At 47.4% G+C, this 25,839-nt stretch overlaps 1 protein-coding gene across 1 annotated transcript in view; it reads left to right on the forward strand.

The window, feature by feature from the left end:
• The window catches only part of LOC146799892 (cytosolic phospholipase A2 gamma-like), a 556,810-nt gene that overhangs the window by 256,460 nt on the left and 274,511 nt on the right, over positions 1-25,839 (forward strand). Inside the window, exon 7 of the mRNA XM_085620826.1 lies at positions 1,907-2,024. Within this exon, the coding sequence (XP_085476952.1) occupies positions 1,907-2,024 (118 nt within the window). The remainder of the gene's footprint in view (positions 1-1,906; positions 2,025-25,839) is intronic.

Here is a 25,839-nt window from a genome sequence, read left to right on the forward strand (position 1 = left end):
TATCCCAGTTTTCCTGCTAATCCTAAGCTTTGTGTGGTACAATGTATCCGGGATTATGAAGTAAGTACTGCAGGTTTTCGTCCTGATGTAGGGGGTCAATTGTTGATAGCTTTACAGAAACCATTTCACCCAGTGACCCCAGCTACCCTAGCAAGATGGGTGCGTTGGCTCATGGGTGAAGCTGGTATTGATGTTTCCAAATTTGGGGCTCATTCGGCTCGTGGTGCTATGGCATCTAAAGCTTTTTCTGTAGGTGTCAGTTTGTTAGACATTATGAAGGCAGCAGATTGGTCATCTGATTCTACATTTAAGACCTTTTATTATAAACCAATTGTAAATATTGCTTCTGTTGTGGTGGATCAGCTTTGAACAAGCATAATCGGAGCCTCCGGTCCTGACATAGAATTCAAAGTTTGCGAACATGCGTGAAAAGAATTTTCAATTCTATTAAGGACACGGAGGCGAGGATTATCCCACCCTGTACTGTATTATATTACATTTCTGCCTTTTTTTGCTGTATATATTGCATTCTATGCTCCTATTGTTCTTGATACCCTTCCCTTTGTTATTATATGTCCCTCTTACTGGGAGTGTGGTATTACGGCTTATTTTTTCCTTTCAGGTTCTGATCTCAAATGAGTTGCTTTTCGTCCTCGCTATTGGATTTGTTTTGCGCCTCTTCAGAGGAAGCTGTCCCATTGAAGCTGCCTTCAAGTCTTGTTCCTGCCCGTTGGCTGCTGGATTTCTTTCCATATTTGGTTCTGCCTTTTCAACTGTTTCCAGACTTCTACATGTGTTTTGATTGTTCTTGGACTTAACTGTTTATTTTTTTCCTACAAAGAAAGAGGATATGGTATTCTCTGGTATGCCTTATATAGGGGTCCTCTCTATGGTTATCACGTGATACCCACTGGTGTTTATGGGTATTGTAATGTATTTATTTGTTTTACTTTACATGATTGGCTGCTGAGAATTTTCAGTAAAGAAAATTGAGGAGCATAATCCTCGCCTCCGTGTCCTTAATAGAATTGAAAATTCTTGTCACGTATGTTCGCGAATTTTGAATTGTCATTGAAAAACTGCAAGCCAAATGCTAATATGTTGCAACACAGAACATTTCAAAGTGAGTGTCTTCTTTCTAAGATAGCAGGAGGGTGCAAAGCTTTCACAGCATTGTGCAGTCCTGTAATTGCAAACAGTGTCTTTTGAAGTTTCCACTTCTTGTTACTCATAGTAGGAATGTGTTTCATATGTATTTTGGGCCTCTTATGTCTGCTAACTGAAAGAGATATCAAAGGTTCTGGTAACTTGGGGATGGAATTCCTATGGATTACAGGTGGAGCTCTGAGATTCCCCTGTGAAATCTAAAATTCTATGTCATGTATCCCTGGTGAATATTAGTTTCTCTCCAGAGTTTCTTCTGGAGATATGGGGTGCAGAAAGCAGCTGAAACCTTTTGAGGGCAGTGGAACCGTAACTGTGTTTCTTCTTTGGAACTCCTCATTCTGATGTGAATGGTAATGGATGCAGTTATTTCCCATTAGAGGGCGAAAACTTGCTCAGATATTCGTTGTTCCAGGCACTTGGAATGGAGATACCTACTGGAATCTGAGATTTCAGCCATACATCCCTTTCCAAATTCCGACCTAATGATAGAATATTTGCTTGCAGGTGAAATCCTGTAATATGTGCAAAATCTTTAAAACATTAAAGAATTGTAAAGTGCAAACCTTATGCAAACATTCACTAGCAAAATGTATGTCACATATTACCCTGTTTTTGCACATAATTGCTACAACATACAAAATCATTGAGAAAAATCTATTTGAAATATTCTGAGCTATAACCTTGTTCTATTCTGCATTTTGTCTTTTTTTTGTCTTTTTTTTTCAAACTTCTTTTCTAGATTAATGAAAACACTCTCTCTAATCACAAAAAGGCATGTGAGAATGGTGCAAATCCATATCCCATCTACGCTGCAGTCGAAAAAAGTAACCTCGTAAATGACAAAAAGCACTCTCCTGGTAAGAAATTCAGCATACACATTGATTAAACTTTTGATAGAGATCTATTCCCTCAGCACAAAAAAATCTGAAGGACATGTATATAAACATTTGCCCAAACCACTTTCTCCGAAGCAAAATCGGTGTACCACAGTCCAAATTAAAAGGTAATCCTGTTTTATGTGATCCTGTAACTATCGAGCCTTTATACTATGATAAAAATATCCAGGGTTACTTTGATAAAATGTCCCTGGTATAGTCAATTGATTTTACCCTAGAAACCCTGACCAGCCTAATAATCACAATGTTTTTATGTTTGTCTTGTAGAGAAGATTGTTCTTCTTTTTAAACGTAGCTAGAATCCTAGTATACAGTTCCACTATTGGCTGTTTAGACTTTCAATGTAAACCAGTCTTTATTGGGACGAAGTTTTAGGAAATCCATTTTGAGACCATGGTTTGCACTGGGAAGAACAAACAAATATTGAACCATAAAATTGTATTTAAACAGAAAATTAAATGAAGTTATTGGTCAATTGTTAATTTAACGGATTGACGTGAGCACAATATACTTGGAGTAAACAAATTAAAATCCCAAACATAGCGAGTATATATTCTCATGTCTCCACTTGTACACCAGTGCTCAACAGTTGAGCCTAAATTTGATTTCAAACACTTGTTCAAACTCATTGGTTGTACATTTTTTAAACAGTTATGTGATTTGTCAAAAATATGTTTTGGTCCTGTGTTGGCTTGTTTGGTCTTCAACTGAATGCATAAATAATAGCACTGTAGGGGCCATTTGGAATTTGCCGACCAACCTTGTCAGACTTGTGACTTGCTGAATTCATTTTGAGGTGAGAAAAGTGCCACATTTCCCCATGTGACGATACAGCGGGCTCCTGAAAAGTAAGCCCTTTCACCACTAGGACACCTGGTTGTAGCACCGGTCACCCTGCTACATTTCAGGCAGGGCACCCTTAAGTAAATGTTCCTGGCAGGTACCACCATACAATGCATTCCCTTGCATGGAGATACATCAATTCCCCTCAATGCACAAGGGAGAACTCCCGGTGCGTCATGGCCAGTGTTTGTTTTACACAAACTCCTAATTTGGGTGTTTACAAACCATCATACTAAAAAAACATGACCATAAAAATATTCCTCACGGGACCAGGATTACGACACCCGCGCAGAACCTCAGAGCCACCTTGAATATAACGTCCTACAAAAATGGCACTGTTCTTATTCAAGCAGCTAATAAGGACCTAGAACTATTCAACAAATACCTCACTCTAAAAACCCACACCATCACCTCACGCAGCGCCTCTCAGGACATTACTACCCCCACCACCCCTTCCTCTCCTGGAGATCAGTGACCTCCCTCCTTCACCCAGAACCGATGAAAGAAGCATCAGCAACTCTCCTTCCTTATCACGCATTGCACTGACACCCTCCTCTACCTCACGCAGCGCTTCTCTGGACCTTACTACCTCTACCACCCCTTCATCTCCTGAAGACCATAGACCCCCCCCTCCTTCCCCCAGAACCGTTGAAAGAAACATCACCAACTCTCCTTCCTTAGCACACATTGCACTAGCACCCTCATCTAAAACTGCCATGAGAACCATCAACAATGCGACTTCCTCAACATCCCGTCTCCCCCTCCACATCAGCAGATTGAACAAGACTCACTCAAAACCCAGTCTCACCTCACCTCCTGGAACATACAAAACGTTATCCTAGAAATCGGAACCATTCTACAACTTGCTGAAAAATCTCTTGCTAAACTTAAGCATCTCAAACTCTCTAGCGACAGATGACAACGTGCCAAACTATCCCCCTGCCTCTAACCAATTGACACTTGCGCACAGGCAAACTCCCCAACTACATAACGGACCAGGAAATACAAACCCTACTACTGCTATACGAAACTCCTTCTTGCCCTATCATAGACAAGAATGAATACGCTATTCTCCCAGTCCCCATCAACCCATGCAGAACACCCCATCCAATTCATAGAGTAATAAACTGGAATAACCTTCAATCTATAACCCCGAACCTCGATAGTCAGAAGCCTCCTTTAAAGAATTTCTCAACCCAGATCTCTTGCCTTCTATTAACTGCCGTTCAGCCCCTAAACACGCCTCTGACATTGCAGACCTCGCGCTCACATGAAAATGGATATAATCCTCCCCACAGAAACTTGTCTCAAGGAATCATCCTCACCATGCCTAGACCTTCTTTTCCCTCCAGACTTCAACACCATTAGACTAGACAGACCACACAAAATAGGCGGAGGCTTTGCCTGCATACATCGTTCTGACATCTCAAAGTTTCACTCGGAACCCCTGGACTCCTGTGAATACCTTGGGATTTCTGTGAAATCGAGTAACCACTCCCACAAACAACATATACTCTACCACCCTCCAAATTCGAATGCAGTTTTCACAGAACAACTTATGGAAATCATTACTGCAAACTCTTCCCCTCATTCTAATGTCGTATTCCTTGGCGATTTCAATCTCCACTGGGAAAACCCACTGGACAAGCAGGTTAATGCCCTCAAAACCTTCCTTGCAGAACATTCCCTGATCCGAGCTATCTCAATGCCTACTCACACAAAGGGTGCTACACTCAACTGGCTCATCTCTAAACAAAATACAATTGAATCAAACTTTCACGCAACAAATCAAGCCAAAACAATGGATAAGACACAAAAAACAAACTGGAACAACCTTGCTCTCCACTGTGAGAAGGCTCTTACCCCACCCAATAACATTTCAGACGTCAATGACCTCACTGCTCAAAATTAACGCCACAATGACCAAAGTTTTCGACCAAGCCGCTCCGCCAAAACTCAAAAGAATTCTGGACAAAGATAAAAACCCATGGTTCAGCGGAGCCCTGTATGAAGAGACGCAAACTCAGATCAACGGAACAGAAATGGAGGCAACATCCCTCCCTCCCTCCATTTTAAACTATTCCGGAAAGCTAGAAACTCATACAATAAAAGTATTCTACAATCAAAAAAAGACTTCTTCAAATTAGAACTAGAGAATGTCAAAAATAGACCAAAAAACTCTTCGTAATTCTGAAACAATCGAACAAATTGGCCAAATCCTCACTCTTAACATCAACCTCAGCTGAGTAGTGGAGAATTTTCCTCATTCTTCGCAGCAAAAACGAATTCCCTCCAACTCGATCTTATTACGGCAGCAATCAACTCAGCCACCCCAAAGATCATTCAAGCCATTAACCCGGTACAACATAAGCTAACTCTGCCCAAAAATAACTCACTGGTCTACTTTCAAACTTTACGATCTCAATGACATCACCAAAATTCTAGTGACTACCAAACTCAACGACCACTTCAATAACCTGTCCCCTCAAATTGCCTACCCCACATCTACCATATCATCTAACCTCTCTGGACCAAAATCATCAATGCCTCGCTAACACAAGGTCACATCCTGGACTGCCTAAACTGGACAAGTCACCCCTATCCTAAAAAAAAACAACTGCTAACACCTCCGACCCCAACAACTTCCGACCAATAACCAACATTCCCATGCTAGCAAAGGTCTTGGAAAAAGGTGTTCAGCAACAACTGAACCAACACATCACAAACTTCAATCTATTGAACATCCACCACTCTGGTTTCAGACCTGGCCATAGCACAGAAACAGCCATCCTGCACATAGTAGACGACGCCCTCCTAGCTCTTGACCGCAGTAAAACCTGCCTACTAGTCCTGCTCAACGTCTCATCAGCCTTCGATACGGTCAATCACGACAAACTTCTAAGAAGACTAGAAAACAGGATGGGTTTATCTGGCACAGTCCTTCTATGGTTCAAATCCTTTCTGGAAAACCGAACACAATCGTACATGACCAACCAGATTCTTTCTCTCTCGTCACCTGACCTACTAGGAGTACCACAAGGCTCTACCCTATCCCCCACGCTATTCAACTTTTGAACCACTTACTGATCTACTACAGCAGGCGAACATCTCCTACCACATGTATGCGGACGACACTCAACTTTAAATTAAGATCACCACCATTGAAGAGATAGACAATGAATCTAGCTCTCAAAAAAAGCCCAATGTTTAATGACCAACTTCCTCAAGCTAAACTCACAAACTCAATTTCTTTCAACATATAAGATTCCAAGCTATTCAGTCTTCTCCCTGGTGCTAGTGTAATTAATGTTTGTTGTACTGTAGACCAATAATTTAAAATTCTTGGGAATGACCAAACATGTGAAGTAGATCGGCGTTCGACCCCTGATAACGCGGGCACACATCCGCCAACATCTTGCTCAATCTGTGAGGGGTTAAATATGCACGGTGTAATATCATTAATTGTATAAATTTAAATTTCGGGTTACGCGATGCCTTTCTGGGGTATTCTATAGTGGTCTTCCATTACTTGTCTGTAAGGCCCCTTCCTATCTCCGCACTCCATCTTTCTCTAAGACACTTGTGGCACTGCTGTATGTGATTTGATCCAATGTGCTAACCATTTCGTTAGATGGCTGCCATTATCCATTAGGTACAACATAAGCACCAATTCGTGCGTCGGTGGTTCTTTCCCGTCCGGCGCCCATGCATTGCGTATAAATCTTAGTATATGCGCGTGTGTCAGAGTGCTTGGTACTCCCTGTTCTCTCACAAATGTATCATGTACCATCCACGAAGAGCATTCCTACTGTGTCCACACCTTTTTCCAGCCACACTGATGCGCATTTGTGACACTACCTCCATTGGTAAAGGGATACCCATCAGGGGTATATTTGGAGCATATGGCCTTTGTTTAGTATAGCGCAGTTTCTTCCTCCAGTATTGTAAGGCCACCTTTAGGAGTGGAGGTGCAGTTGGTGGTATTCTGGCAGTTTGCATCAGAAGCGTATAACTTACCCCCATTCCAGTCCTTCTGTGTCATTCCTATTTCTTGCAGATTCCAGCCTGTCAGCCAATACGTCATCCATTGTAGTTGGCTGGCATAACAGTATGTTTGGAAGTCGGGGACTCCCATTCCTCCGCTTTTAGTATTTAATTTAAGCTTGTGTAATCCTATTCTTCGTCTTCCTTTGCCCCAGATTAACTCCACCAATAATGTCTAGTGCTTTAAATATAAGTGCGGGGATTACTATAGATAGGTTCGTAAAATAATATAACCATGTGGGAAGCATCACCATTTTAGTGATGGCTATCCTTCCCACCACCGAAAGTGGTAGAGATGTCCAGAACTTAATTTGTAATCTGAGAGTTGATTGCTCTAGTAATATTGCCATCAATCAAGTTGTCCAGGTCCCTGTAGATGTATATTCCTAAATTTTTGAAGGTTTCTTGTGCTATCTGAAAGATCAAAGGACCAAAGAGTAATGAATCGTGTAACCTGTAATGTTGGAATGAATATGCGTATGATTTTGTATCATTGATAGAGAGACCGGACAGCAGTCAGAACTTCTAAAAAATCTCTGGGAGAGGTGTATGATCCTTGTGAAGATCTTCCAGATCTAAGATAATATCATTGGCATAGGCTGAGATAATGTGAGCTTTGTTTCTTATATGTATACCGTGTTGTGGTGCCAACAATCGTATTTTAACTAATAGGGGTTCTAGGGCTAAAATAAATATTAGTGGTGATAGCGGGCATCCCTGTTGTGTTCCTCTTGCCACTACATATTGTGGAGATATATATGGGCGTGTGCGGTTGGATTGGCATATAATAAAGCCATCCATTTTATATATTTGGCGGGAATGCCATATTGTGGTAATACACGGAACATATACCCCCAGTGCAAGGAGTCAAATGCCTGTCAGGTCCAGGGAGATGCATCCCCGCGTTCCCCCAGTAAAGGATGCTCCTTTCATTAATTGGTGCAATCTACGGATATTTAGTGCTGTGCTTCTGCCTGGCACAAATCCGCATTGATCTGCATGTATTAAATGTGGTATGAATTGCTGTATTCTAGTAGCCAGTAATTTACTTAAGATCTTATCTGTTTTTAACAGTGATAAAGGTCTATATCCTGACAGATCAGTGCCATTTCTTCCTGGTTTCAGCAGAGATACGACTATGGTCTGAAGTGTTGTATTTGGTAATGTGCCAGTCTCGATCGATGTCTGATACAACTTTTTAAGGTGCGGTGTTATTATTGGCATGAATGTAGCGTAAAATTCTACTGGCAGTCCATCTGATCCTGGTGCTTTATTCCTAGGGAGTGCCTTAATTGCTGCTCTAATTTCCGCCTCCGTTATGGGTTTCTCCAGTTCTTCCTTATGTTCTAACAATTGCGGGAGTTGAAGACCCTCAAAATGCCTCAAAGTCTCTATCGGATAGTATACGAGGGGCTGTGTACAGAGCCTCATATTATGACTTAAATGCTTCACTGATGTCTAGTTTGGTGTCAACCAGAACCCCTGCTTGGTGGGCAACCTCCAGTATAGGAGTCGCAGTCTGTGCATTGTTGATAATTCTTGCCAGTAGCGGTCCCGCCTTATCTGCTTCCGCATGCTGTTTCTGTGTGTATGACCGATAATCCAGTATTCTAAGGTCTTCTAGTAGGTCAACATGACGTATGTGTGCTTCTTGTAAATCTGCCTGGCGTGTATCATTAGTCAGTGCTTCCCTTTCTAGTGTACCTAGTCTGTTTTCTAATTCTGTAAGTCTAGTCATCAAGGATGCGCGCTCTCCCACTTTCGTACTGATGGCAACTCCTCTTATCAGTCTTAAAAGCATCCCATTTGTCTCGAGTTGGTTGTCTTGGCGTTTTCTATAAAATAGTTTGTAATTGCTGTGTTTAAAGTGCTTTGAAAAACGGAATCTTCCAACAATGAAGGTTGTGACCTCCATGTGGGTATTGGCGTGGGTATGTTGCCCCATGTGATCATAACTTCTATGGGATTGTGGTCCGAGAGAGTCTTCCCCAGATATGTTGTAGTTATCACATTTTGACGCAGCCTCATAGAGCAAAATATCCTGTCAAGGCGTGTGTGCAACCCGTGGGTGGGTGAGTAGAAGGAATATTCCCTGCTCTCTGGGTTTTTCATGCGCCAAGAATCCCTTGTATTCCATCCCATTGCCCAGTTTCGCAATGCCTCTGCTTGCTTTCTACTCTTTGTACCTTGCAGGGGGGGGGCGGGAGTGTGATCTGTTTAGGTTCACATCCAATACAGCATTAAAATCCCCCTCCAATCACCCATGGGCAGTCTTCCCATCCCGTTAACATCAGACCAGGACTCCAGGAAAAGGTGTTGATCTACATTGGGAGCGTACACGCTACCTATTACTATCTGTTGCCCATCAATTTTTCTAAGCATCAGTACGTATCTGCCATTTGTCTCTTTTGTGCTCCTGTAATTCAAATGGTACACCATTCCTTATCCAGATTGCTGCTCCCCTTGCGAAAGCAGAGTAAGATGTATGGAACAGCTTCCGTCTCCATTTCTTTTGCATCTTACCCGCTTCCGAGTGAGAGGTGTGTTTCTTGGAGCAGCGCTATATGTACTTTCCTGCGATTCGGTTGTGCTAGGGTCCTGTGTCTTTTATGGATCGAACCCAGTACCTTTATATTCCAGGATGCATATATGTACCTGTAAGTTGTCTTATCGTCTGCTGTATCGACTTTCTATATGTGCCCTGCCGATTTATGTGCAGGAGAATGTCTATGGCTGAATTCCCTATAGACTTCCCATTTTGAACTCATAACACTAGGTTCCCCTGAAGAACATTAGTGGACCAAACATTGAACATGTGCATAACAATTACTTCTAATAAAAGAAAACATTGTGCAGTCGCCCGTGGGTGGGGGGGGGGGGGGGGGGGGGAGTTGGTGACCGCCTGATTTGGCATACTCATTACATGTGCCAATACACTACATTCCCATTGCTCCGGCCAGAACCCCGACACATTATGAATTGAAACCTGGTTTGCGGGATAGTAACTCAAATCACTCAACGTTTACATTCTACTTATCTGTGGTCAACAGTGTTATTAGATCAGTAATCACAGTGAATCTAATTCAGTAATCATTCACAGTCTGTGGAGTCACCACCGGACACCGTGCCAAACTGCTTTCAGAGTCTGAGTGTTCCTCTGGGTCTCTCGAGGAGCCCACTGTTTTTCCACGATCAAGGTCTCGTCATGCTCCGCTAGTGCCGCTGCTGTCCACAAAGCATTGGTCTGGCTTTCAGTGATTTGGTCAGATGTGGTGCATTTTCCTAGGGAGGTTCCCTCATTTCGGTATCTATCCAGTTTTAGTTTGTCCCTTTTTCCTTTTTGCATTCCAGACCCTTGACTTCCTTGTGAGAGGTTTTGCGAGGAATGTGGGTTTAATGTTAGTTCTGCCCATTCCATAGCATCATCGGGGCTGTCGAAAAATAGTTTTTTTGGTTGTGTATAATCTTTAATCTCGCTGGAAAGAGCGTGGCGTATTTTAAATTGCAAGCTTGGAGTATCTTTTTAACTTCTCGGAACGTGTTTCTCGCTTTTGGAACGGCCATTGTGAAGTCAGGGTAGATGGAGATGCATTTATTTTCAAATTGTAGGGGTGCGTGTTCCCTGGCAGCGTGTACGTAGTGTAGTGTCTGTCTTTATAGTTTAAAATCCTAGCAATTATTGGTCTGGATGCCGCCCCGGGGCGCGGAGGCCTGGGAGGCACTCTATGCGCTCTTTCCACTGCATATAGCAGTGATAATCCTTCTTTGGCCACGTGATCTCTGAGCCAGTTTTCAACAAATTGCGTTGGATTTGTGCCTTCACTGCATTCCGGAATTCCAAGGATTCGATCGTAGTTACGACGGGATCTACCTTCCGCGTTGTCCAGTTTATCTTGCATGTCTTTCAATTGTCGCTTCACTTTATCCAGTTGTGTAGTGGTGGCAGTCTGTTGTGGGACCAGGTCATCTAATAATATTGTGTGATTCTTGACTTTGTCCACAAGTTTGGTGTGGGCAGCCTTTAGCAGTGTACAGTTAGTTGACAATGTTCCGATTGGTGATTCTATAGCAACTCTTGATTCTCTTATTTCTTTAAGTATTAGGTCCAATTTGACGTTGACTTCTGCAGTGGGTGGTATCACCTCTTGCATTGAACCTTGCAAGGCCTCGGTGTGTAATATGGCATCACCATCCTCGGGAGGTGGGGGTTCTTGTATCGTTTTTGGCCTGCCCATTTTGCGTGAAATTAGATAGGGGAGTATGATGTGAGGGGTCAGTCAGCTGAAGCACTGTGCTGCGTTCTGGGGCCTTTACTTCTGATATTTGTTTGCTGTAGTGCGCAGACACTGCCCTCGCTTGTTACTTGTTCTCCTTCAGTCTCTTCAACTGTGTTATTTTTCTTTGTAGGATTTGCGCCACAGGTTTTATTGACCTCAACCCTGGCTCAGCAATGCCTCCCAATTGTCATGTGTCAATAGTATTGTGTTCTCTGATCCAGTACTGTGTATTTTATAGCCTCAAAGTTCTTATTCCTGGGGAACTGAGCCCAGTCCTGCAGTCGCCGTGTACATGTGATTTTCCTTTTTCACAGCACACCAGTCGATCCCCTGTCAGCCATGGACTGTGTTTTTCTTACCAACCGGGCTAAGGTGCCCCAGTGCTCAGTTGTAGTAGTAACCATCCGTTTAAATCACCAGCCTCAGCGCGTTCTTGTTTAGTCCGGTGCCACCGAACATCATTCGTTCCGCCCCCCTTGCTTCGCCTTTCCTAGTGAGTCTTCACCCCCTCAGTATCGTGCTATTCTGTATATTCCGGTCCATTTCCTCGTCCGATATCACTCTCTCGGCTTGCTTGACAGGGGCAGTGTGTGGTGTCCCACTGTGTTCGAGAGCAGTGTGCCAGTTCCTGTACATATCGGGGGTGTCTTCTACGTTCATTTCCCAGTGCCGTCTGCACCCCCTCCACAGCCTAAGCAGTAATGCTTTTCACTTGCCTGTTTTGTAGAGTTGCTGTCTTCTTCTTCCAGAGTTGTATCTGCATTCGTCACTGTGGCGTTTCTTCCACCGTTCTGTCGTGGCACAGGTCCCGTATAGGGTGGCGTCAGCCAGCATGGTTTCACTCCCTGCACAGGTCCGCCGCGTTATCGCGCCATCTTGCGTGTCACAGCACTGTCTTGCCTCTTACAGCGTTTGTCGATTTCCCTCACCTTGGTATCTGCTGACCCGATAAGGTGGTGCCCAAGTCTGCTGCGCTCTTTGTCAGTAAATCCCTTTTCACTGGAATCGTAGCTCATCAGGGTTTCACACATCTTAAATGGTCATTCCCCTATCCCGCCATCTTGTGTGATTCCTTTCGGTTGTAAGGCGCTCAAGCCTGCAAGTTACCTGTGCCGTGGTTTCACCAACAATGCCCAGAGCGTCTTATGACTGTACAGCGATCAACGCCTCTCGGGATGTGCATCCGGCAGCCGCAACTCTCTCAGGCCCACTAGTTAGCAACGGACTGCTCAGGCCCCGGGTTCCCTCTTCGACCTCATGCGTGGGAGTTCCGGGTCTCGTTATTTCAGTGTTAATGCCGGGTAAACTTGCTTTCTCCCTTCAGCACACTGCTCCCGTGGCCCTCCACTTTGCTTACACTGCCATGGTAGGTTCCGTGAGCACGCTTTACATCCCGTTTCCAGTTTGTTTACGGGATTCCTACACGTACGCCATGCTCGGCAGTCAGCCAAGACCCCCGCAAACTCACATAAACTTGACGGCTAAAAACGTCCGCTTTCACCTCCGCTATCTCAGAAAAATGAAGCCATTCATGGTGAACCCGGACCTCAAAACTGCGGTTCAGTCCTTAGTTCTATCGAGGCTGGAATACGGATGTTCTACCCTCTCAGGGCTTCCCAAAATCTCAACCGCCCCTCTAAAAGCCTGTCTCACTGCCGTAGCAAGACTCCTAACAGGATCTAGGAAATTTGACCACATATCACCACACCTGAATGCACTCCACTGCCTACCCTATGATGCTCATATTCACTTAAAGATGGCTTGCATCACTCACTCGGCGTTACACCACAACACTCCCCAGTACCTAGCCCAAATACTTACCTTATCTGGAGGAAACACATTCTAGGAGCGCAGATAATCTACTCCTGAAACACTCACGGTTCAACAAGACTAAAACCTCCAACAGAGCATTTTCTGGAGCGGCACCAAGAATTTGGAAGTTGCTTCCACCATTTTGTTTTTTTAATTGTATTTATTGACTGCAAACAAGGAACAGTAATGTACATATCCGTGCGCCATCAACCTGAGGCCCGCCATCTTTTCTTACATCGCAATCAACTATATCGGCTATCCCACATCCCGGAGGCCGGGCATCACCGTACATAACTGAATAAATACCCAATGCTTCCCGAGTGTCCCTCCATCTCAACGCTCGTGTGCGGGGCAGACCCCCTGTCTGCGGCCAGGCTCTAACGTGTTCCTTCCCCCAAAGCGTAGGGCACAGTCACTCATTTTATGGCCATAAACTCCAAACCCCCTCCCTCCCCTCACGCTTCCCCCAACTCCCCTAACCCACCCTCCCCAACTAAACAATTGAGGTCCTAAGTCAGTCGCAGTCTCGATCGCTTCCCGCACTCAGCCGCCACTCATCTTCATCTAGCGTCACCCACACGAACACCTCCCACGGGAGCTTCCTCTTCTGCAACCTCCGCATCAGGGCCCCCATCCGGGCTCCCCGCTGCAGCCCCCCGCCCGCTCAGGTAGTCCTCGTACAATTCCCAGAAGTTTTTAGGCCGGCTACGCGGCGGCAGCAACTCACTGAACCTCTCCGCTTGGGTGCAGCAGTACAGCACATCGCGCTTCCACTGCTCCACCGTGGGCACGGGACCACGCATCCAGCTCATCGCAACTCGTCGTTTCGCCACTAGCATCCCCATATCCACCAGGCGTCTGGCCGCCTTCGGCACCACCCTGGAATGCCCCAATAGCGCCACTGCCGGGTCCGGAGCCAACTCCACCCCCGTCACCCCCACTATCTGGTGGTAGACCGCCTCCCAATAGTTGTATATGCCCGGACATTGCCACGCTAGGTGAAGGAAGCCAGCCGCCGGGTGCTTGCACCGTTCGCATACAGGGTCTTCACGCAGCCCATATCTATGTAAGCGCTCCGGCGTATAGTAGTACCTGTTGAGGAATTTGAAATGGACAAGCCGGTGTCTGCCATGCAGAGAGATGCGTCTAATCCCCGTGCAGCAGTACGCCCACATAGCATCGTCAATGGTGATCCCTAAGTCTCTTTGCCAGTCCAGTCTGCATTTTGCGAACTCGTGCACCCTATGAGATTGCGCCATTCGGTACAGCTTAGAGATCAACCCGCGGGGGTTGTCATTCTTAATTATGTATGTCAGTTCCTGAACCTCCGCCGGCTCCTCCATATCACACCCCAACAACTGCTTCCAGGCATGCCTGACTCTGTGATACTGAAAACGCTGCAATTGTGTGCCCTCCACGCCCGAGGCTGCCACCGCCTCCCACGTCTTGACTTGACCGTCAGCAAACATGTCACCCATGGTGTGTACACCTATCTCCTTAAGCGCTCGCCGCACTCCTTCTTCATTGCAAGGGGCCAGCCACACCGCCCAGGCGGTTGGCATTGCCGGCGAATACAGCTGCGCCCCAGACTCGCGCTGTAGAATACAGTTCCAGGCATGCCTAGTGGAGTTCAAGGAATCAAGAAATCCCGTGCGGCGGTCCGGATGCTCAAAAATGACCGCGGGGAGCGGCAACGGCGCTGCAAACAATGTCTCCAGTCTAAGATACGGGACAGTCTCGCCCCCGTGTATCCAACTATGCGCCTGAGCCCCCTGCGCCACCCGATAGTACAGCTCCATGTCGGGTGCACCAAGGCCACCCATCTGGTAAGGTAGCGTCAGTACTCTCCAGCTGGTCCGCGGCTGCTTGCCAGCCCACGCCAGCCTTAGCATTGACGCCTGTAGCCGCGCGAAGAAAGCACGCGAGAGCACCATGGGGATGTTCGTAAACAGAAACCGAGGGAGCACCACCATCTTCATGATGGATATGCGCCCCAATAACGAAAGAGGCAGCTTGATCCAGGTCTCCACGTCGTCTTCCAGTTTACTGATGGCCCGTCCGTAATTCTCAGACAGCACCACCTCTGAGTCCCTATGGAGCTGGATCCCCAGGTATCGGACCGGTTCCTCAGACCAGTGCAACGGGTATTCCATAGCAAATGGGGTCGTGACTGGCGTCAGCGGGAACACGATAGATTTGTCCCAGTTCACCTTCAGCCCGGAGAGCGCTCCAAAGTGAACCACCTCCCTCAACACTGGGGCTAGGTTATTTTCCGGGTCCCTGACATATAGCAGGGTGTCGTCTGCATACGTGGATATCGTTATCCTGTAAGTTGGGAAATTAATACCTCGTAGGCTGTGGTATTCACGCATAGCGCACGCCAGCGGTTCTGCCACCAGGGCGTACAGCAGAGGCGACAGGGGGCAGCCCTGCCTCGTGCCCCTCGAGATTGTTATCGGTTCCGTGACTCGATCGCCCAAGCGTATTCTCGCCATGGGGCCATTATATAGTACCCCTATCATTTGAAGGAAGATCGGGCCTAGCCCCATTCGCGTCAGGACCTGTCGCATGAATGGCCACTCGACAGAGTCAAATGCCTTTTCCATGTCGAGGAACACAGCGAGCGCGCGCGTTTCAGGGCGAACGTGTTGCATGACGCCAAATACCGTCCGCAAATTGTATGTGAGGTTCCTGCCCGGCATGAATCCCGCCTGCTCTGGGGCGACCAGTTCGGGAGCGAGCAGGGCCAACCGCGTGGCCAGGACCTTGGCATATAATTTCGCATCCACGTTGAGCAGCGACAGCGGTCGATAGGAGCTGCACTCATCGGGTGGTTTGCCTGGCTTGGGTATAGCGACTAAGAGCGCCTCGCGCATGGACGGTGGCATATGTCCCTTGGTGCACATATCGTCGAACAGCGTCGACACGTGTGGCAAAAGCTGGTCTATAAAAGCGCGGTAGAACGCGACAGTAAGGCCATCAGCTCCAGGGGCGCTCTGCGCCTTCATGCTCGCTAGGGCCTCTAGAATTTCATCCCTCTCGATAGGTAGTGATAGAAACTCCCTGTGTTCGTTCACTAGGAACGGCAACTTTATATAGTCCAAATAGTCCCCTATGTCGTCTTCCATTCCGGCTTGTTTAGAAGCATAGAGCCCAGCGTAGTACGACCGAAATCTCTCCACCACGTCCTCCTCAGCCGTGAGCAGTGAGCCATCTACTGCCTTGACCTGCGCGACAGCGGTCCTGCGCCTGCGAGCCTTGAGCAGGTTAGCTAACACCGACCCCGGTCTGTCACCCTCACCATAAACCCTGGCCGTAGCGTACTTCCCCAGATGTAGCACCTCTGCATCAGCAGTTTCGTGGTACTCTGCCAGGAGAGCTTTTATCTCCTCAGTAGTGTCCTCTCCGCCCGTCTCTAGCAGTCTGGCCTCCAATGCAGCCAGATTACGCTCCTGCGTCGCAAGGCGGCGCCGGATATTTCGGAGTACCCCCGAGTGCTTGGCCATCGACACTCCGCGAATGTGGACCTTGAAGGTCTCCCAGACAGTCTGGAAATCCTCCACGGAGCCCAAATTGGTGGCAAAGAATTGTTCGATCGCAGCCGTCAGCTCCTCCTTAAATAGGGGATCCAGCAGCGAGTAAGGGGGAAATCGCCAAAGAAACGGCGGGGGGGCCTTTCTGGGCGTCGCCAGGGAGAGCAGTATCGGCGAATGGTCAGAAAGCGTTCGCGGGAGTACCGCGCACTCGCGAATCTGCGATATGAGGGGCGCAGATAGTAGCCAGTAATCTATCCGCGTGTGCAGGTTATGGTATGCCGAGTAATGTGTGTAGCCCCCCATTGCCGGGTTACGAGTGCGCCACAAATCCACGAGATCCAAACATAGCATACCTCGAGCGATCACCCTCGCTGCCGCAGGTTGCGCTCGGTTCGGGCCGCCTGATCTATCCAGCTCCGGGTCTAACACTACATTAAAGTCGCCTCCCCATAGCACCTGCCGCGCGCCTGTATCCCCCACCGCTCCCGCCAGCGCTGTGAAAAACTCAGGGCAGTCATAGTTCGGCCCATAACAATTAACCAGGAGTAAATCCATGCCCTTTCCCTGAAAGCGCGTGAGTGCATACCTGCCCGCGTTGTCTGTGGCAATGCACTGCAATCTGTGCTCCACCCGCGCGCTGACCCATGTCAGCACCCCTCTAGAGTGTGTAGTGAACCCCGCTGCATGTGCCTCCCTCAGGTCCCTGGTGCGGAGGATAGGGCTGTTAGTAGGAAGATGCGTCTCCTGTAGGAGTGCAATATCTATCTCATGCCTCTTAAGGTAGTGCAGTACTTTACGGGCTTTTCGGTAATCATTAAGTCCCCGTACATTCCAAGTGAGGATTCTTAGTGCGTCGCGCCTCTCAGGCATGGCCGCTTCGGTGTTCGCCATAGCTTGCTCTAGGGTGCAAATCCCTCAACTGAGCGCGTCTCCAAGCGCAGGAGCATACTAGCAGTGCAGATCTCGCACCCCATCCTAGTGACCTCAAACCCCCGTAACCCAAACCCCTCCCTCCCCCCCTCCCACAGCAGACCCTCCCCAACTCGGCCTTGCAGATTCCCAAACTTGGGCACCCCATACCTCCCGCCTCCCCACCCTTAACTTTTGAACCCCCAACGGAGTGGAACGCACACGCGGGCGGAGGTCGCTCTGCGCTCACACGTTAGTGTGGAAGCGCCCAGTACCCAACTGCCGCCGCCCGGCCCAGCGAGCCACTATTGTGTCTCCCGACCCCTCCCAGCGCCTTGGTACAACTTCTTAGCAGCCCTCTCAGGTGGTGTGCCCCAGCAGCATTCTCTATAATCCTATAAAGGAGTGGAGCAACTGGGGGATTAGTCACTGTCCATGGGCTTCCCTGTTGCGACTAGTCCGGTGGGGAGTGCATCTCACATTGTACTGTACCCCATAACTATATTGTCCAACCGCTCCCCACCCGTGCCCCCCAAATCCTACCTCCCTTCAGCCAAGCATGTCCCGGCCAAATACCAACTAGATGAGTCCTGCCCTCTCGGTCAGTCCTGTGCGTCCAGGTCGCCATCTCTCTCGTCCCCTCGCGGTGACGTCGCTGGGCTCCGACGCTGCTCCTTCGCCCAGTCCTTCAGCGCCTTTTGAAGTGCTTTAGGGTCCTGGAAGATGTGCGACTTGCCCTGCCGGTTGACTCGCAGCTTAGCCGGGTACAGCATTGCATAGTCCACTCCGAGCTCCCGGAGCTGCTTTTTGGCAGGGGTAAACTGTCGCCTGTCCTCCTGCACCCGGGCCGTGAAGTCCGGGTAGAGCGAGATAGGCGACCCTTCGTAGGACAATGTCTTCTTCTCCCTGGCCACTCTCAGCGCCGCATCCCGGTCTCTATAGTTCAGAAGTTTAGCTATAACCGGTCGGGGCGGTGCTCCTGGCGGGGGCCTTGGGCCCAGGGACCTGTGCGCTCTCTCTACCACGAACATCCCGGAGAACACTTCTTTCCCCAGCAGCGCAATCAGCAGTGTTTCCACGAAGGTCTCCATTCGGCCCGTGGCAGTGGACTCCGGCAGGCCAGTGATGCGCAAGTTACACCGCCGAGAACGGGCCTCTAAGTCCTCCGTTTTGTCCTGCAGCATCTGCATTTGGCGCTCGAGCTTCTTGTGGTCGCTGTCCAGTGTCGTCTGCGCGCCCTCCACCTCCGATATGCGACTGTCGGCCTGGTCTAGGCGCTCCGAGTGCCTGTCCAGGCGCTCTCCCATGCGGTCCATTCGATAGGAGAGCGCGTCAATTTTGGCGCCCAGAGCGGTGATGCCGCTCTGCAACCCCTTCTCCATGGACAACAAGAGGCCCCTCAAGTCCCGGTCGTCCTCCGCGGGTTCAGGCCCGCCTCCCATAGCACCCTCCATCGGTGTTTGCGGCTGGGGGCGCCGCTGCTCGAACTTCAGTTTCGACTGGGTTTTTTCAGATTTGCCCATCTTGTACCCCCACTCCGCTCAGCGCGTTGCCGTTCGGCCTGGGCGAGCCCCCGTCACCACCCAGCCGTGGCACAATCGCAGGCAGCCCTCCGCGGGCGTCTCGGCGGTTCACTCAGCACCTGTTGTCCTCACCCGGCGTACCAATCATCTACCGTCTACACCAGGTGTCCGGCAGGCCGCCCGTTCCGCCTCAGCTTCCAGGCTTCCAATCTCGTGGCGTTCGCGCTCAGCCCTGCCCCGGAGGCGTTTCACCCGTGGTGTCTCCTATCCTGCTGCCTCCTCCGCACCACCGCTGTAGGGCACACCAGCGTCCCTCGTCCAGGCCGCCGCTTCAACAATGCCCAGGTGCGCCCCCAACGCGCCTCACCACCAGTCGTTCTGCCTCGGGGCGTGCATGGGGCACCGCTGACCCTCCGCGCTGCAGTCGCCGTGGGGCTCACCCCGGGCCTCCCAGCGTGCTCTCCGCCGATCTCGCTCTCTGCTGCTCGGCGCCCCAATCACGGCGCTATCCGCTGCCTCTGTGTTCGCCGCAGGTCCCCACCTCGGATCGCTGCTGTCCTCCACCATGCGCCTCGGGTCCGCCTCACGCGGCCGCCGCTGGCCGCACGTCGCCTCACGTCGTCGGCCGTCCCCCTCACCCGAGGTCGGGGATCCGCGGCCTAGGACGCCTCTCGAGTCGCCGGCTCCGGAGGTCGCCCCTACGCTCAATCGGGCTGGAAATCGCGTCAGTCAACTGCCCAGCACCTCGGGACGTTCCGCTGGGGCCAACCGTTCTGGGATTCGTCGGGGTCAGGATTATTAGCGAATATTTGACGTGGCTCGCCGGAGCTCCGAGCTCAAGCAGCCATCTTCGTTGCGAGCTAAGCTCCGCCTTAAGTTGCTTCCACCATTCATCAGAAAACTCGCCTGGACACCTTCAAAAAAGAAGCAAAATGTATTCTTGATGAGCAAATTCCTCCCTTAAATCCGCACAAACACCACACCAACTTACTACCTCAAACTTGCCTATACTCTCCGTCCACTGATATTTCGAAGCTAAGACTTGCACAATCTCGAATTGATTCTTATTGCTCCGAACAATTCTCTATTCTGCTTTTATCCCCCAATCTCTGTTATTCTATGTTACTTTGTATGCTATGTTTTTGTATGCCATGTTTTTACTAAATGTGCTATTTACAACTTGCTCACTTTGCAAAGGGCTCTGATACCCTACCTTGGGTCTGGTTCGCGCTATAGAAAACTGTAAAAATAAAAATAAATTCATGGTGAAACCAATATGGTGCCCTCTTCGCATTTCTTTTTTTTTTTCTTTTTTATATTTCTATTGAAGTATATTTCAATATATATACAATACATAAAGAGAATTAAACAAGAAATACAATTATGCCATACAGTAAAGTGCTATTAACTTCTCAGATTTGTGAATACAAAAAACATAATATAGATATCCAGATACAATATCTGAGATACTCCTAAATTCTAGAGAGAAAGATCGGAAAGTTGGAAAAGGGAGAAGATGGTGTAGATAGTTTGCAATATGTATTAAACCAGACATAATCGATACTTGGAAGATAGTAGAGATAATATCATACAAATCCACAAATATAACATTTCAAGTGGAGCTATTCCTACTAACTCAACAATTTCCAATAGGTGAGCAGTAAGTTCTAATTTAAATACCAGTGTTAATGGCTAAAGTATCAACAGTCTTAATGATAACCGCAAAAAACATGAATTTGAACAATGACGATAATGAATTAACAAGGAGACGAAAAAGGAAGGGACCCCCTTATTGTATTTCCTAATTAAAAAGAAAAATCATAAGTATTACCAGAAATAGAATATGTATTCGCTAGAAATGTTTTCCAAAGCTGGATGAAAGTTGCAACATTATCCTGCAATCTGTAAATGAGTTGCCCTCTTTGCATTTCACAGCATGATTATTGGAACCATCGGTGCGGCAGCATGATTGGAACCATCGGTGTGGCAGCATGATTGGAACCATCGGTGTGGCAGCATGATTGGAACCATCGGTGTGGCAGCATGATTGGAACCATCGGTGTGGCAGCATGATTGGAACCATCGGTGGGGCAGCATGATTGGAACCATCGGTGCGGCAGCATGATTGGAACCATCGGTGCGGCAGCATGATTGGAACCATCGGTGCGGCAGCATGATTGGAACCATCGGTGCGGCAGCATGATTGGAACCATCGGTGCGGCAGCATGATTGGAACCATCGGTGCGGCAGCATGATTGGAACCATCGGTGCGGCAGCATGATTGGAACCATCGGTGCGGCAGCATGATTGGAACCATCGGTGCGGCAGCATGATTGGAACCATCGATGCGGCAGCATGATTGGAACCATCGGTGTGGCAGCAGCTCTACTGTAGGCCAAGATCCCCACTAGACAGGCAGGAATCTCTAGCTGAATGGGCAATCCTCCACCAGGAATTGGTTAAATTACCTTCTACCTTTTTTGGTGACCTCAATGCATTAAATAGGGGTGAATATATAGGGGATCATGGGAATTCCTTCCGGTACCTGTGTGTTCTTATTAATGTGGATCACTCAGACAAGTTGAGGGCAAATGTGGACCGCCTCGTAACTGACTGCTGGGTCTGTGCCTTAGGCATACAAAAACATTGCACTATATCCATGTAGGTTAATGTTGTCAGCACAGTGTTTATCTATCAGTTATTGATTGGACCTGTGGAGTTGGTTGTAGGAGCTATTGAACACACAGTGGACACTGGCCCAGACATGTTCTTGCTGTAGGTTCCAGTTACTGCATACCTCCACTCCTGGGGCAGATGACAGAAGCCTTTATATCTGGGAGCAAGACTCTGTTGCCCAGGCTGCTGGGAAATTGAATGGGATCATCCATTTAGTCCCTAACATGTTTTTACAAGATATTTGGAATTAGCTAGGCTCAAAAAGATGGTCGTAACCCAAATTCAGCACAATCTGATATTTGGCACTGGAACATGTAGTGACCAAAGGAGGAACTGGTGCCAAATAACTCTAGATACATTTTTATAACTTTACCTGTCCAGCAGGTTAGAGTTTGACTAAAAGGGAACCATAGACCCAAGACCCTAGTTCCGTTTTATGCACAAATTCTGTCTCGATGCCGGACTACAAGAAGATCAATTTGTTTTACATTTTAACTCGGGCTTTTGCATTTCGAACTCCAGATTTGTAACTATTGGAAGCTGCTATTGTCTGAAATATACAATAACCGCCTCTAAAATCAGACCAAATGAAGGAGATGTGCTTCTCCTCCAGGTATACCAGTTTACCCCCTTGCACACGTTGTGGGTCAGCGCATTGTCTTGTTCATTATTGGGACTTTTATAATATAGTGAGTCAAACCTTTTTAGCCAGTAAGAAGACACGAAAAAAGACACGTTTCCATCTTTTCAACAAATTAATCTATTGGTATTTTTGCATTTTGATAGTACCGATTGTGATACTTAAACCACAGGTTCTACAACATTTATTCAATGTAGCTATAGTGATAACAGTTACTCCAGGAAGTAAAGATCACACTTTAAATCATGCTGTGGATAAACTACATAACCTCTGTCTCGCCTCATCAACGTGTCAGTGGAATGAATTATTGAAGTAACATTGTGCCCATCATTGCTGAGTGGCTTTGATAAAATGTCTTGGCCACTGTAACTGCTTTCAGGGCCTCATTTAAACTCGCAGCCTCCATGCAGTGTTACAGCTGAGTAACTAGTCATGAAGTCTTGGCTGGAAGAGGGCTTGAAAAGGTTCCCTTTGTTTGTCGAAGGGGCATTTTTCAAAGTCAGCAGAGCAGAAGGCGCTATTTTAAAACCATTGATTTGGGAATAAAGAGGCCTGACTCATTGAGTTACATGAACACCCTTTTGCGAGATGCAAGCTGACAGGAGTCTGGAATAACTCTGCCATGAGTGTTTAAGTTGTCGAAAGTACAAGAACCTATGCAAGCACGGGACTCGAACACCGTTTCATTCGTTTAGCGTTCAGTCTTGTTAATAGCTTTGTTAAGGTTTGCTATGAAAAGAACTCTTCATATGAATAATTTCCTGTGAACTATCCATCTTTTTAAATGATCTTGTGTGCTAACAGGACTGTTCTTCACATTTTCCAACTAGTGTGTGCTTGGACAAAATCTTCAGATATCTTCAATCTGGAATGCCTGTTTTTGGGGTTTATAATCTATAGTAACACAACTGCCAAACGGTGCTGATGTAAAAGCCACACGCATAATTAGGCACCATGCATAAAATGTTGCATTTCTAAATCTGATGGAATTAAAAGGATTGGCAGCTTGTAAACTTCTGAGAAGAACTGCGCATGCCCTGTGCAGAAGGAGGAGACAGCAAGGTGCTACACCACCGACCTTGCACAGAAACTGAAGGACAGTGAAATGGGCGTGGTCTGTGCGCACTGCAGGAACTGCATGAAGGTTGGAGCAGGGACTCAGGTGGAGGGCAAGAAGACTGTTGAAACTACGTGGAGGACCTGAGCAGGACAGTGGAGCTCAACTGCACAGATTCATAGTTATGGACAGTCGGGAGGAGCATGCGCGATGGGGTGCATTGATCCTGTGTACTACAGGCACTGTTTCTTGAGGGTTTCTCCATCATTGGTACTGTGATCAGTGCACTGTGTAGATTTAGAAGCCTCGACTTCACAGGTTTGAGGGTCTCCAAGCGCAGGGCACCAATTTCCCATCATTGCTACTGGTTTGTTCAGTACTGGTGCGGTTTGATAGTTTTGGGGATCCCTCAGTTTCTGGGGAATCCTTTGCACACAGAACATGCATCCGCTGAAGCTCAGACAGGAGTTGGCTTCTTTCTAGCATCCAAGACTCAAGTGGTGTCTGCCACCAGAGGAAAGCTGGAGCCATCTTAAATGGCATTCCCGAAGGGGTTCTCATAGTGTACCATACGCCGATCTCAGGGATTAAAGGAATCTGTTCTCAACAGTGGCGACCCATGAAAGCTGGAGCCATCTTCAATGGCATTCCCGAAGGGGTTCTCATAGTGTACCACACTCCGATCTCCGGGATTAAAGGAATTGGTTCTCAACAGTGGCGACCCATGAAAGCTGGGAGCCATCTTAAATGGCATTCCCGAAGGGGTTCTCATAGTGTACCACACTCCGATCTCCGGGATTAAAGGAATTGGTTCTCAACAGTGGCGACCCATGAAAGCTGGGAGCCATCTTCAATGGCATTCCCGAAGGGGTTCTCATAGTGTACCACACTCCGATCTCCGGGATTAAAGGAATTGGTTCTCAACAGTGGCGACCCATGAAAGCTGGGAGCCATCTTCAATGGCATTCCCGAAGGGGTTCTCATAGTGTACCACACTCCGGTCTCCGGGATTAAAGGAATCTGTTCTCAACAGTGACGACCCATGAAAGCTGGATGGCAGGCGCCAAAGTGGACAACTCCAATATCTTTACCACTGTTGTAACACTATCCACCCTGGTCACTGGGGTTAAGAAGGCAACTTCGTCTCCATTCCAATCCCCTGCCAGTGGTGAAGGGAAGCTGCGCACTCCTTTATCATACGCCATACTGCTGCACCTGTTGCCTGACGAAAGAAAAAGATGACCTGACTTCTTTTGGCAAAACGGCACAGAATGTGTTAATTTCCACACCATCGCTGTTTTTGTGCTATTGAAACATACATATACACAGAGAATTCTATGCTTAAGTTAAAGGTTACAGTTTAACTAAGATAGTCAAGAAAGTTGTAATATTAAGTAAAAAATTATTAATATGGTTTTTATAATACTTTCAGGTGTCGTGATACATCCGCGTACATCACATGTCTTTCTGAATTTGCGTAGGGGACGTGACTCAAGATGATTTTACAATTATGAATGTAGCTATAGATTCATTTACTTTATTTTAAATGGAAAGATAGTTATTCGTAAATCAAGTGTTCTAAGATGCAATAAAATGTAGTTCATATGTAAAATAAAAAAGTTGCGGAATCGCATTGGGTACATGATGCCACCGCGTAGGATTCGTGCACCCCATGAGACACAAAAAAAAAGATATGGGACCAGATGTATGACGCTTTTTAGCGTGTGCAGCAAACGGGTCTTCGACCCGTTTGCGCACGCTAAAAAGCATGGGCCCATGTACATACAGTATTTTGCAACTCGCAAAATTCTGTTTTGCGACTCACTATTAGGAAGGGGTGTTCCCTTTCTAATAGCGACCACAAAGCTATGTGCTAATGTTTTGCAACCGCAATTGCGGTCACAAAACACTCTCAAATTACCACCTACTTCAAGTAGGTGGTAATGCATTTGTAAATGGAAGGGGTCCCCAGGGGACCCCTTCCCCTTTGCAAATGCATGCAATATTATTTTGCATGTCCCAGGGACCCCTGCCTGCCCTGGCATTTTTTTAAAAATGCATCCCGTGTTCCTTTATGGAAAATGAGCTGCATTTAAAAAAATAAAAAAAAAGGGCTGCTTTATTTAAAAGCAGTCCCAGACATGACGGGACCTCTGCAAGAAAGCGGGTCAGCCAAAAAATACTCATGTGGAATCCATCGATATACAAACATCTAAAAACCATTCATAGTACCCGGCTTGCAAGAGCAGGTTTTTTTATGGTTTTAGGAGCAAGAAGGTGGACTAGCTTCTGGAGGCTCACAGCATGGAACATCTGGAAGGTGATAGACTTCAGAGCATTCCGGTCACATTGCCTGATTTTGTGAAGGCTGGGGGAACAAATTGTTGCTACAATGTTGGAGACCATTAATAACCATAGTTTTGGTTTTTTTTGCAATGTAAAGCACATTTTTTTTGTGC

This window comes from Triturus cristatus, chromosome 8 (genome assembly GCF_964204655.1).
Source record: "Triturus cristatus chromosome 8, aTriCri1.1, whole genome shotgun sequence".
NCBI classification, from domain to species: Eukaryota; Metazoa; Chordata; class Amphibia; order Caudata; family Salamandridae; genus Triturus; species Triturus cristatus.